This window comes from Amblyomma mixtum, chromosome 2 (genome assembly GCF_055824585.1).
Source record: "Amblyomma mixtum isolate Tamu chromosome 2, ASM5582458v1, whole genome shotgun sequence".
Lineage (NCBI taxonomy): Eukaryota > Metazoa > Arthropoda > Arachnida > Ixodida > Ixodidae > Amblyomma > Amblyomma mixtum.
The window spans coordinates 182,341,112-182,354,085 of record NC_143013.1 but is presented as its reverse complement, the minus strand read 5'-3'; the positions used below and the strand labels follow the sequence as shown (position 1 = coordinate 182,354,085).

At 48.0% G+C, this 12,974-nt stretch overlaps 1 protein-coding gene across 1 annotated transcript in view; it reads left to right on the top strand.

Moving 5' to 3' along the window:
* The window catches only part of LOC149361761 (chymotrypsinogen B-like), a 34,116-nt gene extending 22,575 nt beyond the window's left edge, over positions 1 to 11,541 (top strand). Inside the window, exons 4-6 of the mRNA XM_089572799.1 lie at positions 8,713 to 8,857; positions 9,430 to 9,557; positions 11,210 to 11,541. Of these exons, the coding sequence (XP_089428925.1) occupies positions 8,713 to 8,857; positions 9,430 to 9,557; positions 11,210 to 11,419 (483 nt within the window). The 3' untranslated portion in view covers positions 11,420 to 11,541. The remainder of the gene's footprint in view (positions 1 to 8,712; positions 8,858 to 9,429; positions 9,558 to 11,209) is intronic.
* The last annotated feature ends 1,433 nt before the right edge of the window (positions 11,542 to 12,974 follow it).

The window sequence follows — 12,974 nt, the reverse complement described above, 5'->3', positions numbered from 1 at the left end:
GACCGCACCAGACGCTGCCACATCGCTTCCGACAGCATATCCTGCTACTCCGGACACGCTAGCAGCACTGTGCGACGACTCCACGGCCCCAAGTCCGCAGTCTTTCCCTCAGCAGCTCGTTGAGGTGCCTGGCCCACCGCGGTTTCTCACGTCAACGAACTCAGCGACAGATGCACCTCGCGCCATCTTGTTCAACGCCTCCGGCCATACCGCCTCCAATAAGGACGATACAGCGTCTACGGCACACTTCTCTCATCTGCAATAGTGCCGCCGTCAGTAGAGCTCTTCCTCGACGAGTGCCCCATTCCGCCATCTTCTGTAACCTACTGCGTAGCATCGCTGCCAACCGAAAGATCCCCTGCCGCCTCATCGCTCATTCCGCCAAAGCCGTCAGTCACTGGCCTGAGCGATCGTGCTAAGGGCGAAGTGAGATTACCGGCACCGCAGCATCTGTCAGATACCAGCCCTACTACCCAGGCGGCCACAACGCCTGCCCAAGAGGCCCCACCCCAAGCCTTCAGTACTGTCAACCGCTTCTCGGTGTCCTACCCTGGACGCTCGACACTGTCGCAGAAAGCGTCTGCTTTGGTGTCTGACTTCAGCCATCTTCAGCAACGAATGCAGAGCTACCCACACAAAGTAGTGCGGCAACTGCCCATCCACCGTGTCTCTTGCTGTCAGCCAGCCGTCTGATGTAGCAGTCTCAGCTCCACGGCCTGTCACTGCCACTGCCTTCTTGCAGCCACCCACAGCCGACCATGCCCACACGCGCATCAGCACTGGCCAGTTGCTCGGGACTGTCACTCCCGCTTCACCCAAGCACCTGACATTGAGCCCAGAAACTTCTTCTGGCATCGTCAAAGCTGTCGCCGTTATGTCGACGGTCACACCACAGCTGCTGTCAGTCCATGGAGCCGTTTCGGCCGCTCCTGTGCTTGTGACCGCGTACACGGCGCGTCAGATCCCCATTGACATCAGCTGCAACATTTCAACACTGATGACACTTGTGTCAGCGGGCAGCACTACAGTCGGTGACGGCCCGACCATGGCCTCCCCTGCCCCCATGTCAATTGTCAGCTCGGCACCCGGCATCATTAGCCCATTGCGCAGCAGCCAGGCTCGTCCACCTGAGCCCGCGCACTCTACCCGACGGCTCTTCCCGGAACCTGACATGAACTTACCGGACCCTACATCTCCATCTCCATCTCCGAGTACTCCATCTCTGCCCGTCGGCGCGTGCATTTCGCCGTTCCTTCTAGGCGGGGGCCCTATAGCGTCCGGCGACGCTATAAAGCGCCGGCGCTGAGATCGGCGTTACAGCGCGCGCTAGAAGAAAATAAAGATGGACAGCGCGTGCTCGGAGCGCACGCCCGGCAGGGGCAGTTCGGAACTAGAAGCCTGCCACGCTGGTCATCTTGCTCTGGTGCTCCGCTGCGACCCCGCAAATCCTCAACAAGCTCACCGGTGTGACTGTCGACGTTAACGCTACACATCTGCATAAACTCGAGCCAAAGAATTACGTCGTGCGTCGATCGGGCGGGCACCGCCATTTCCGCGCTGAACACTTGATCACTGAAGGAAACCGTCGCAGTACACACTGCAGTTGCAGGCAAGGTTTGCCACAGAGACCAAAAACTGGACAGTTTTGTCCCACCGAAACAAAACTTTACATCCGAAGAGACACCTAAACGCAGCACTCAACGAAAACAGTAGGACTGGTATCAACTAAAGCCTTAGCAGGTACTCCGTCCACTAGCCTATACACTTTGTTCTGAAAGATAACTACAGGTAGGGGCATCTCTTTCGGCGGCTGGAAGACTTCCAGCGACCTCACCCCCATCGTTCGCGCCGACTAGTTTTCCGGCGTAGGCGAGGAGGAGGGATGTCGGGGTGATAGAGTGCGGGAAGCTGGAGGCGGTGTCACACTTCTCTTTCATGCCGGCGAATGATTCCGCATTTCTTTCAGCCATGGGTTGGCGGATGCAGGCGGGTTTGTATGGGCACCGAGAAGAAACAGATTAGTAATCTGGCCGCTGAAGATATTTTGAGGAGCCGAAACGGGATGGTTCGCGGCGGGGACAAAATCGCAGGATGTGACCGAACTGACCGCAGCGGTAACACACAAAAGAGGGTCCAGGAGAAGGCGGCCCCTGCAAGTAGTCATCGTGAGAAGAATTGGGGCGAAAGTTCACGTCATATGTGGCCGGCGTGTGCTGGTAAAAGCGGGTTGGTGCTCCGGGGGTGATCGCGGTATGTTTCTCGGCCGCAGCCCTCGGAGGGGGGGGGGGGGGGGGCGCTTGGGATACTGAGGAGGGAGCGGTGAGGAATTTCAAGTGAGTTCCATCGACTGGGTCGACACTTTGCGGAAGATCTGGTGGATCATGCAAGCCAGATCGCATGACGATGTTCTGTCAACAGGTGCCACCGTCGTCACTCCGGCCAAAAGCTTGAATTTCGTTGTGATGGGACGCATTTTTAATGTCTCAAACGTTCGGCAGTGCTGGACGACATCAGACAAGGACTCTAGGCTTGTTTTGTCATTAAGAAGATCATAGATGTCTTCAGCGAATCCTTTAAGAAATGGGCTAACTTTGTCCTCTCCTCTCGTGCGAGGAGAGACGACCTTGCACAAATTTACGATTTTCTCAATGTTCTTCGTACATGTCTCATCGGGCAGCGGAGCCCCTTGCGCAAGGGCTTGTTAAGCCCGCTTCTTCTTCGTGGCAGAGTCGCCGCCGCATTTCTGTACTACCTCTAGAAAGCGGTCCGATGGCGTGAAATAATCCTGTTGGTGGTCATACCGCGTTAGGGCCGGTCCATTAGGGTAAAGACGATGTTGGCACGCCGGGCGGAGGAGTCCCGCTTATTGTAGCGACTCACCCGTTGCTAGTGGGTGCGCCTTTCATCCACGTCGTCGCTGGTTCAGCCCGGCAACGATCGTAGCTCCCAGTAATGCTGCCATGAACTGCTGCGCACAGACCTCGGGGCGTCGCCGTCCGGGACATCAAGGGCAGAAAAGCAAGGCGACGACTCCGCAGAAGTTGAAGCTGGGGATCCATCTTCAGGGGACCTGTGTACCTCGCACCTCCACCAAGATATTACGACCGGTGTATATTACAACCAAGGCGGGTAACTAAAACCAGCTGGGCCCGCTTGGTGATGATGTCCTCCGGCTTAAAGGTGCAGTGAAGGGGTATCTGAACTCGTCTTTTTGCTGCGGGAACTCAATCTACACGTTCCGAGCATTCTTAGAAACCTTGATTTATTGCCCTGTGTCGCCGATTTCCCTAATTAATTCAGATTAACGTCCGACTCCCGCCTTTCTTTTTTTTAATTCTACCGGCATGGTGGGCGGAGTCAATATATACTCGTGGAGTGCGTTCCAGCCAGCTCCGTGGAGGCTTGTCGCTCTGCCATCGGCGGAGTAATACGCAGTAATCTGTAGTAGCAAATAGTCCCCGCGTATTTTTATTTCTGCGGGCTTATTTTGCGGCTATATTATCTGCGACTGGAACTGTTTATTCACAGAAAAATAAAAAAACAAAATAAAGCGAAAGCAAAGCCTATACGCAGCTGGCTGAAACGCATTCTACGCGTTGGTCGACTCCGCCCACCGTACGGGGAAAATTAAAAAGAAAGGCGGGGGCCGAACGTTAATCCGATTTAATATGGGAAATCGGCCACACAGGTTAATAAATCGCAGTTTCTAAGAATGCTCGGAACGTGTAGATCGAGTTTCCGTGGCAAAAAGACGAGTACAGATTTCGTCTTCACTGCACCTTTAATGGCGCATACCCCGAGTCGAGGCCCAAACGCATCCACCTCGTTCTCTTCACCTGTGTAGCCAGCGATGTCCACCACGCAAAACAGGCAAAGCCTCATCTTGGGCGTCCTAATATATGTATTGATAGTAGTGATAGTTAGTAAACAGGTAGTAAAAATTGTGAAAGATGGTGATAATGGCAGCTGCCGATAGTGATAGTTAGTGCTATAGATAGATAGTGATAGTGACCATGATAGCAACTGATGGTTGATGATTGATGTGGGTTTAACGTCCCAAAGCGACTGCGGCTATGAGTGTTGCTGTGGTGAAGGGTTTCGGAAATTTCTACGAACTTTGGTTCTTTAACGTGCACTGACATCGCACTGTATACGCGCCTCTAGAATTTTGCCTTCATCGCCATTTGACTGCCGCGGCCGGGATCAAACCCGCCTCTTTCTGGTTATCAGCCGAGCGCCATAACCACTGAGCCACCGCTGGCCCTGCAGAAATGATAGTGATAATGACAACGATAGTGATATTTGGTATAGACGCTTTACACCGCCGTATCATGGAATCTGCCATCCTAGATCGCGTTATCACGTCGCCATTACACGCCTCCTAACGGCTCGGCGGGCTCGTCGTCGTGACGGCTGCTACGTCAGATGTTTCGGTTCTGACAGGCAGTGTTCAGACTAATACGACTGTTAAGGAGTGGGAATACGACATTGTGGTTGGTACAAAGCTTCGAAGAACATGTGAGCACCTTTATTTGATTACTTTAGGCGTGAAAACGTGATCAGGATGCAGGTCGCGGAGTTCTCCGCTTGTTCGAGGCAACGGGTCGATCACCTGAATGGTTGTCTTCGCATCCGGAAAAGGCTTAATTTTTTTTACTGTTATTATCTAACACGGCAAGGTTTAATGCTTCTGCGGCAGCACAGGTCGTTGTCGTATTTCGTACATGCAGGCAGACACCGGTCTAAAACACTCGTATTCACATCGTACGCATTTATTTACGACCTGCTAAAGGTCCCTATGAAACCTAAAATATTTTCTACTGGTTTGCTAAACATAGAAAGGCGACAAAAATAAATAGACACCTAAATGTTACCTAATCATGTATGCAGTACCATGCATCAAGCAGCCTTCACAATTTATTTATTTTATTTATTTATTTTTAGGCTTTGCAGGCCTACAGTTTATCTCCCGGCCTTGGAGTGGCCAAAGGAGGAGGGGCGTACAAATAACAATAATGCAACGGAACAATACAAGCAGAGATATAGAAAAGATTTATAAATAGTGCATAGAATACCAAACCAGTCAACCAGCTGTAGAACAAATCACGGAAAAGGATGGTTAGCTAACATAATAAAAAAATTCCCAACACAAATACTGCAGAGAACATATGTACAAATGAGTCATAAATACAATATGAGTGAAGTAAAAGAACAATATTGCAGAGATAGAAATGGATATATAATTCACAACACCATGATAATGTCAGTAATTCAAATACTGAATAGAATCAATACTGGTTAGTAGCGACTGATGGAAATAGTTCTAATCTGTAATAGTGCGCGGAAAAAAAGAGTATTTAAAGACGTTAGTTCTCGCATTGTAGGGAGTTAGAGAGCCAGCGTGACGACGTCGCCTTCGGCGTGCCGTCATTGGCGTGACATAAAGCTCGGAGACACAGCGCGGAGGTTATTTTTAAGAAGGAATAGAAATCTGAGCCGTTGGATTTTTCTTCTCATTTCCAGCGTCCGAATGTTATTTTGTTCATTAGAGCTGTCAGGGAATCTGCCATACGGTACTTGGAAAAAAGTAAATCTTACGCTGAATTCTTTCTAGTGCATCAATGTTAGTTTTGGTGTAAGGGTCCATTACTGTAGATGCGTACTCAAGCACTGGTCTTAGTAATGGTGTGTAGGCTGAACGTTTAGTTTCGGGAGGAGCTTGTTTCACTTTATGGCGCAGAAGGCAGAGTTTACAAGCTCGCCTGCAATCGTTTCCAAGGATTCCGCGATATAATTGTTATAACGCACGCATGGCAACGCGCTAATGCTACACGAAGCTCACAATTATGTCAGCCTTACGTATAAAATTCTGGTATGCTCTATGTTCGATGTGCGGACATGAAAATGCTGGAGGTCTCATTGGTTGTAAGTAGTCAGCCGGAGTCAGTTTTAGAGACTGCCTCGCATGGACCGTGAGGAAGTAGCAACCACCGAGCACGGCAGCCGTAACGCAAATGCTTTATTCCGATTGTAGTCCACGAAAACCGAGCGAAGTTCAACAGTAGCACCAAGACGGCGTGCAACACACGGATTGAGGGCAAGCGTTGTCCGCTGGCACGGCTATGCAGTGCAGAATATGCATTAGCGGTATGTAGGAGCGTAAGTCGTCTTTTTTTTTTCGTACCTAATTCGGCCTCGGGCGCTCCTTTTATGAATAGCTGCCAACTTAACTTACGAGCAATAGAGTTTAAGCACAATGTACAGCAAATGAAAGCACGAAGTGACGGTTTCGGTGGCGGAACAGCCTGTTCATGCGGTTACGTTGTGCACTGACCCTCGCAGATTTGCCAAGATCGAAACCTTTCTTACTGTATTGACTATCTAGCGCCGGCGTGCGTGTTTGTTGCGTTCGCCCGTACGAGAAGGGTGGATGGTGAACGGGCGCGAACAGGGGAACTACGTCCTTTCGCAGTTCGGTTCCCTGAAGCTCGCAAACGATTGCATCCCGCATCTTTAACTCTATGTCAGTTCTTGCAATCCACCACAGAGCACGCATTTTCTCTGCCTTTTCATATTTTTGTAGGAAGAACACATTCGGCAGCCACCAGCAACATTTCCACTGCTGCGTCGAGGCTTACACGCCGGCGACTTACGAGACCCGTAATGCGCCATGTTCGGAGCGCACTTGTGGCGTAATCTGGTCTCAAATGGATAAACTGCGAGGTGCAAATAGTCTATAATGGTGATGTTGATAGTGATGTGGATGATAGCGGTTAAAAACGATAAATAAAATAATAGGGCAAAAATAAAATAAATACAAATAACTAAAATCCAAAGAGACACGAAAGAAAACAAAATAAATCAAAGAGAAAACAAAAACAAATAGAATGAAAAAAAATGAATGAAAAATCAACGATGAAAATGGAGTGAGAAAGAGAGGAAAGGGTAAGGCTTTCGCTTTCCCACTCTTAGCACACTCAGTATAATCCTGTTAATTTCATAACGCCGCGGTGGCTCAGCGGTTATGGTGTTCGGCTGCTGACCCAAAAGACGCGGGTTCGATCTCGGCCGCGGCGGCTAGAATTTCTTTGGAGGAGAAATTCTATAGCCCCGTGTACTGTGCGATGTCAGTGCACGTTAAAGAACTCCAGGTGGTCGAAATTTCCGCCGCCCTCCACTACGGCGTCGCTCATAGCCTTAGTCGCTTTGGGACGTTAAACCCCCATAAACCTAAACCTGTTAATTTCAGGCATCCATAGTTTAGGAGAAGTCATATTAAACGCTATGAATTGAAGCAGTTCAACTACTGCAAAATGCTTTCATAGAAAAACTGCCTTCTTTCGGCACCTGTTCCGAGCGTTTGGTTGTTTCTCTCTGCCCTCTCATAATTTCTACAGCCACTGACTGCCTACTAAGAGCTTACTTGCAAGCCACCTATCCACCTTGATATGCATACTAAAGTTTGGAAGCTACTTTTGATTGACGGTGAGCTGAACACGCTGATTTGAGTTTTTAAGTTAGCTTTGGTGTGTTCAGTATTTCTATGGCTCATGATGCGCCGGTGTAAAAATGAAATGTGTTGCAGGAAATGCGGATCCCACTATTGGATGCCTCATACATATTAGCCAGGCTCGGCACCTGGTCCGTGGTTGCTTCATGGGCCACCGCCTGCGCCTGATTTTATTCTTAGTTTTGGAAATCGCGCAAAGACTCCCTAGCCGCTTCCAAAACTGAAAAGTAGCCACCATCAGTCGTCTCTTTTAAATGCAAACAGTGCATCGTTGGCGTCGCTGTTTCGAAGCGCAAAGCTTACGAATGCAACATGGCGAATACGGACAAGTTAAAGGAGTGAACGGCAGACAACCAATTTTAACAAACAGCATTTCACCATTCTTGGATAGCCTAAAATATGTTGTAGGGGAAAAAATTATTGTGAAATGATCCTCCAGTTGAAAGGCCTTGAACAGTAGCGTCTTTCCATCGGATTGCCTTCCACTGTTATGTGTCATCTCTTCTTGCTAGCCTTGTAGCTGGGCTATGTCTGCGTAGTTCTCTTTTCTGTTAAGCTTCTGATGATGGTGATGGATTTTATTTGCGCAAAGGTAGTTCGATCTCTAGAAGTCAGTGCTCCCGGAGAGAGAACCGCCCCTCCAGCGTGCGGTTGAGCCTAGAAGTGGGAGTACTAGTTGCCTGCATTGTAATACTCTGTGCATATAACCTTGTCCACTGGATAAACAGGTGTAAAAAATACTACTTTCGAAATCACCTATAGAATACGGAAATAGGCAAGTGGTAATAGATGGTGGGCAATGACACAGCTAGGTTTGCTCCGGCGGTGGTTCGAATCCCGCTGGGGAAAGAGGGGGGGGGGGATGTGCTGGTTACTGTTCGATTGGAAATGTACGTGTACGGAAGTTTGCGCTTAAGACCACCTTCATTTTTAGCCCCACGTTCTTCGCTGTTTCTGGACGATGCTCGCCTTAATTTGCCAAGAATACGAGATAAACCCAGTAGGTGCTTTGGAAAAAATAGGTCTGCCATTGGATGGTTGGTAGATAGATGAGCGGTAACTTGTAGCAGGCTTGGGTGCCCCTGATGGAACCTGCGTTTGTATTTTCTGCGCCACTTGTGCAAACTATGTCCAAAAAATTGTACAGTGCTGCGACGTTTCACTACACATATAGCAACCCCTTTTCTCTTTTCGACTTCCAGGCAAACATTAGAGACATTGCGATCGTAAAACTTCGAGAGAGTGTGAACTTCACGAATACCATATCTCCAGTGTGCCTGCCTAATCATAAAGAAGAACTGCCTGCGGGATCCAAGCTTTACGTCACTGGCTGGGGTGCTACCACAAGTAAGAGCGCAGTTCCTTCTCGAAGTTCCCCACGTGTTCGCAGTAATGTGGCTCGTCTAATGGCGCACGTGCAGTCTTGTTGTGAACTGTACTCAATCTGAAATGTCCGGTGCCATTTTTTCAAATACATCGAAGGGTATGTGAAGACCCCAAAAATGTCTCTTTATCCCTCGGCACATATCCTTTTCTGCGTAAAGCCATGAGATCATTTGCATTGACACGATAAGGCGTTTAATACAAGAGAGGTCACCTAAATCCTCTGTTCAAAGTACGTTTCGTAAAGTGTGGGGATAACAAAAACTTGCCCTGCTTTACATTACAAAACTGTCTAATCATTGAAGCGTGTACTATACTTCACAGTTGCAGATGGAGTTCATATGTGCATGGAAGCAGCTAGAACGCCCTTGGCTTCAATTTTGTGCCTGTAACCAAGACTGCGATGTCTTAAAATTCTAGACTTCTGAAAAGCATTTTTATTTATGCTTCTATAAAAGGTTACTGTCCACAGGAAGCAGGAAAAATGTCTCTAAAAGAACACGCCACTTACTTTAGTCGTCATTCTCGAACTGCAGGAACAAGAATCCTCCAAAAGTCTGCTGAACTAAAGCAAGCCATGACCGAAGAGCTTCTGGATGAGAAATGCTCACATGTGAATCCTGATGTTATGTGCGGAAGCCATACATTCGGATCGTCCTGCTTTGTGAGTGCCTTTGTACCTTATAAAGCTGAATGACATAAACTTGGCACTACTGCCGATATTTTTCAGAATACTGGTGTGTTGGGCTGTCTGGTTCGAGATCATGGTGGTAACAGCGCGAAGACAGGACACACAAAAAAAGACAACACACGCACTTGTTTTGGTATTTGTGTCATCCCCTCCTCGCGCTGTTAGCAACAAGCTGCGCTTCTTATCGGAGCAATACTTGCATGAATTCCCTTTTTTTTTTAGAAGGAATGCAGGTGGTTTTGTTGCAGGTCACATCTACAAATAGGATGTTTCCTTGTGTAATGAATTATTATGCTGAAACAGAGCAACCCTTCATAAATCGGCAGCAGTATAGGCCTTAAATATCAGAAAGACCCTTACTGCTTCACTTTTTTGGAACTTTAACAAATTTTGCAGCGTCATTCATGTCATTCTACATAGATTGTGTAGATTAGAGACTTATGGAGACCCTTCAATGTAATATTCCCACGAGCGACCGTGTGAAAAAGCCCCATATGGATATGGTTTTCATGTACATTGGCCATATGGGCGATATGGGACATGCGCGGTAGGGGTCATTTGGGCGGTAGGGTTCATATGGGCGGTAGTGGTCATTAGGGCGATATCGGCAATATGGGTGCGCATTTTTGAAATTTTGGGAGCCATGGCGGCATCATTACGATTTACTTTGTAACTCGTGGATACATGTGTGAAATGATTGGAAGGCAATAAGAAATACGAGAAAAAAATCGCCGCATCAGCACCTGCTGTCGAACTGGCGACCTTTAGATTCCCGGCTGAGCACTCTAGCCACTAATCCACATCGAGCGCGGGAAAATGCGGGAAAAAGCCCTGAAACAGAAGATTTATAGACGAGCTTCCCTTTTTATGGTCTCTCAGAATCTCTTATTAAGCTCTACTTCTCCAGCATCGGTGTTGCGTTGCAAATAACAACCAACCCGTAGCTTGACAACAGCACCAGCGATGTCAGTAAATGAAAATTTTACGATGAAAAAAAAACGCCTCAGTGAAGGACCTCTCTATTGTTTTTTCTGTTCAGTTCCCGCGAACGATTCACAGCGGCACTGGCAGTACGTCCTAAGTCCGTAATATGTGAACCCATTAGCTTTTCTCCGCATTGAACACGGATGCTAAAATATTTTGTTAGCTCAGAGCGATACTATCAGCCAAGAATGGGTGCTGGATGTTCGTCCTGGATCCCTAAATGATCTAGAAGGGCGCCCCCAAACGCTGCCAATATTGTTAAGGTGATATGCATAGGAAATAGAGTAATAATAAAGTAGCCTTCTGGTAGGTCCAAACAATCCGTCTATATATGTCATTCGCAATGTCAGCTGGAAGTGATTGCTCTGTCTGGGTGTGATTTCAGGTTTCGTTCCTCGCGTGTTCATTGGGTGTCGTTTCTGTCTGCTGGCTACTAGAGACGCCCAGCGCTGAAGCTTAAGGTTCATGAGAGCGAATGAATGGCTCCGTAAAAATAAATGCTCTCACTGCTGCCAGTGTGGCATGGCATCCATCTTCGTAAGCAAGGTGGTCTTCACCTTTGCTTAGCTCAAAAAGTCACACCTAGAATACTAACATTGTTTTTGATTTCGACGAGGTGCTTTCCCGTTTCGGTTTTCAAGGGCGACAGTGGTGGTCCGGTTGTGCACCAAAGGAACAGAACGTGGACCCTGTTTGGCATCGTGACCGGTGGCCCGTGGACCTGCGGAGATGCCTCCGACTCGCCTTTGTACTTTTCCAAGGTCTCTCACTACATGGACAGCTTCATCCTGCCATACATGGATCCTAAAACACCCCGAAAAGAAATTCGTAGGATCTGCACCATCACCTAAGTTGCCGACCTTGAATCTGTATAGCAACCAATAAAGTTATACGAAACAGGTAAAATGAAAAATGGGTAAATAGAATTAAATAGATGTCCGTATCCGGGCAGGAATGCGGACAACAAACACTTTACTACTTGTTGTCTGTGTATTTTATGCATTTTGAAGTATTTTCTACGGGACAAATAATAGATGTGTCATGTAAATGTTATGAAAAATAAGGTTTAGCGTCTCTGAACGACGCTCGGGCTGTGCGAGACGCTACAATCGAAGGCTGTGGATTTATTTGTACCAGACGGTGTTGTTCAGCGCGCCCTGCTTAGGGGCATTTTAGAGCATCATACCCATCAATATGCAGCCGCCGCAGCCGAGATTCCTCCCCTCCACCTTAGGCTCAGCAGCGAAACGCCAAAATCACTGAGCCACCGTGGCCCCGGTGTGGTAATGATTTGCTGATAAATTCTTCAATGAAGTTAGCGTCTACGCTTGAGTTCTGCGGTCCACAGTGTAATAAAATTAATTGGTTGTGAATACTGACTTTAAAAAAAATTTATAAACTTCTTAGAGCTTGAGTGAAAATTAATAAATTAAGTATTTACGCATAGCAATAATCTAAACGTGGCATAGAATCATTTTCCGATACCCTCTGGCATCAGACACCCTCATGTGTAAGCCATGTCCCAATGCTAGCAATACTAGCGCTAGGATTAAACATATTCGAATACATTTCAGGAGGCTTAAAACGAACCTCACAGTCACTCGAATGGCGTTAGCTGTATGCGAAGTTTGTATTAAATGGACTCCTATTTTACAGCCGAGAATATCGAGACTGACAGTGCTGGCATCTTATCGTTTTCAAAAAGCATATCGTACAGCTGCTCTTTCCAAGCTTTCCAGATCGGGCACGCTCTCTTCGGCTAGACCCTTGCTGCTAGCAGTCTGCTTTAGGGACGCGTTATAACTAATCGCCATGGTAGCTGGTGGCAGTTCAGTCTCCTTTACCAGTTCCCTGGTGGTCGGTCGTGCGCGTACAATAGCTCCAGTAGAGCTCGTCTGTGGAATGTTGACTTCCGCACCAACGAAGTGATACCAGGATTCGTCCAACCAGCTGTGCATCACACACGCTCCAAAAGAAATCATGCGCGACCCTTACCCCCTGGTGTTTCGAGAGCGTCATCTGTCGTTCCTAGGCCTATGCTGCGACGAAGGGTGCGCGTGCCCACTGAACGCAGTGACAGCTGCAATGTTTTGCTGTCTGCACGAGGTGACAGCAGTAAAGGTGGAAATCCGAATGTGCAGGCGTCACACCTTTCCGACGTCACACCCCTGCTTGCCTGGCAACGCCGTACGATTTTTCAAATCGCCGCAGTTTCCCTTTAGACGCTTGTCCTGCCTCGTGCCTACACTGCTTATCCTTCAACTTTAAATGTTTTATCCAACCGGTACAGATGAAACGATTCATTCGTACGCCACCGGTTTGAGCTTGGCCACCGGTTATCTATCCATTGAATGTCGCTTTTTTTGTTGCCTTTCTGGGACGCCATGTTCTTTCCGAGGCGACGTC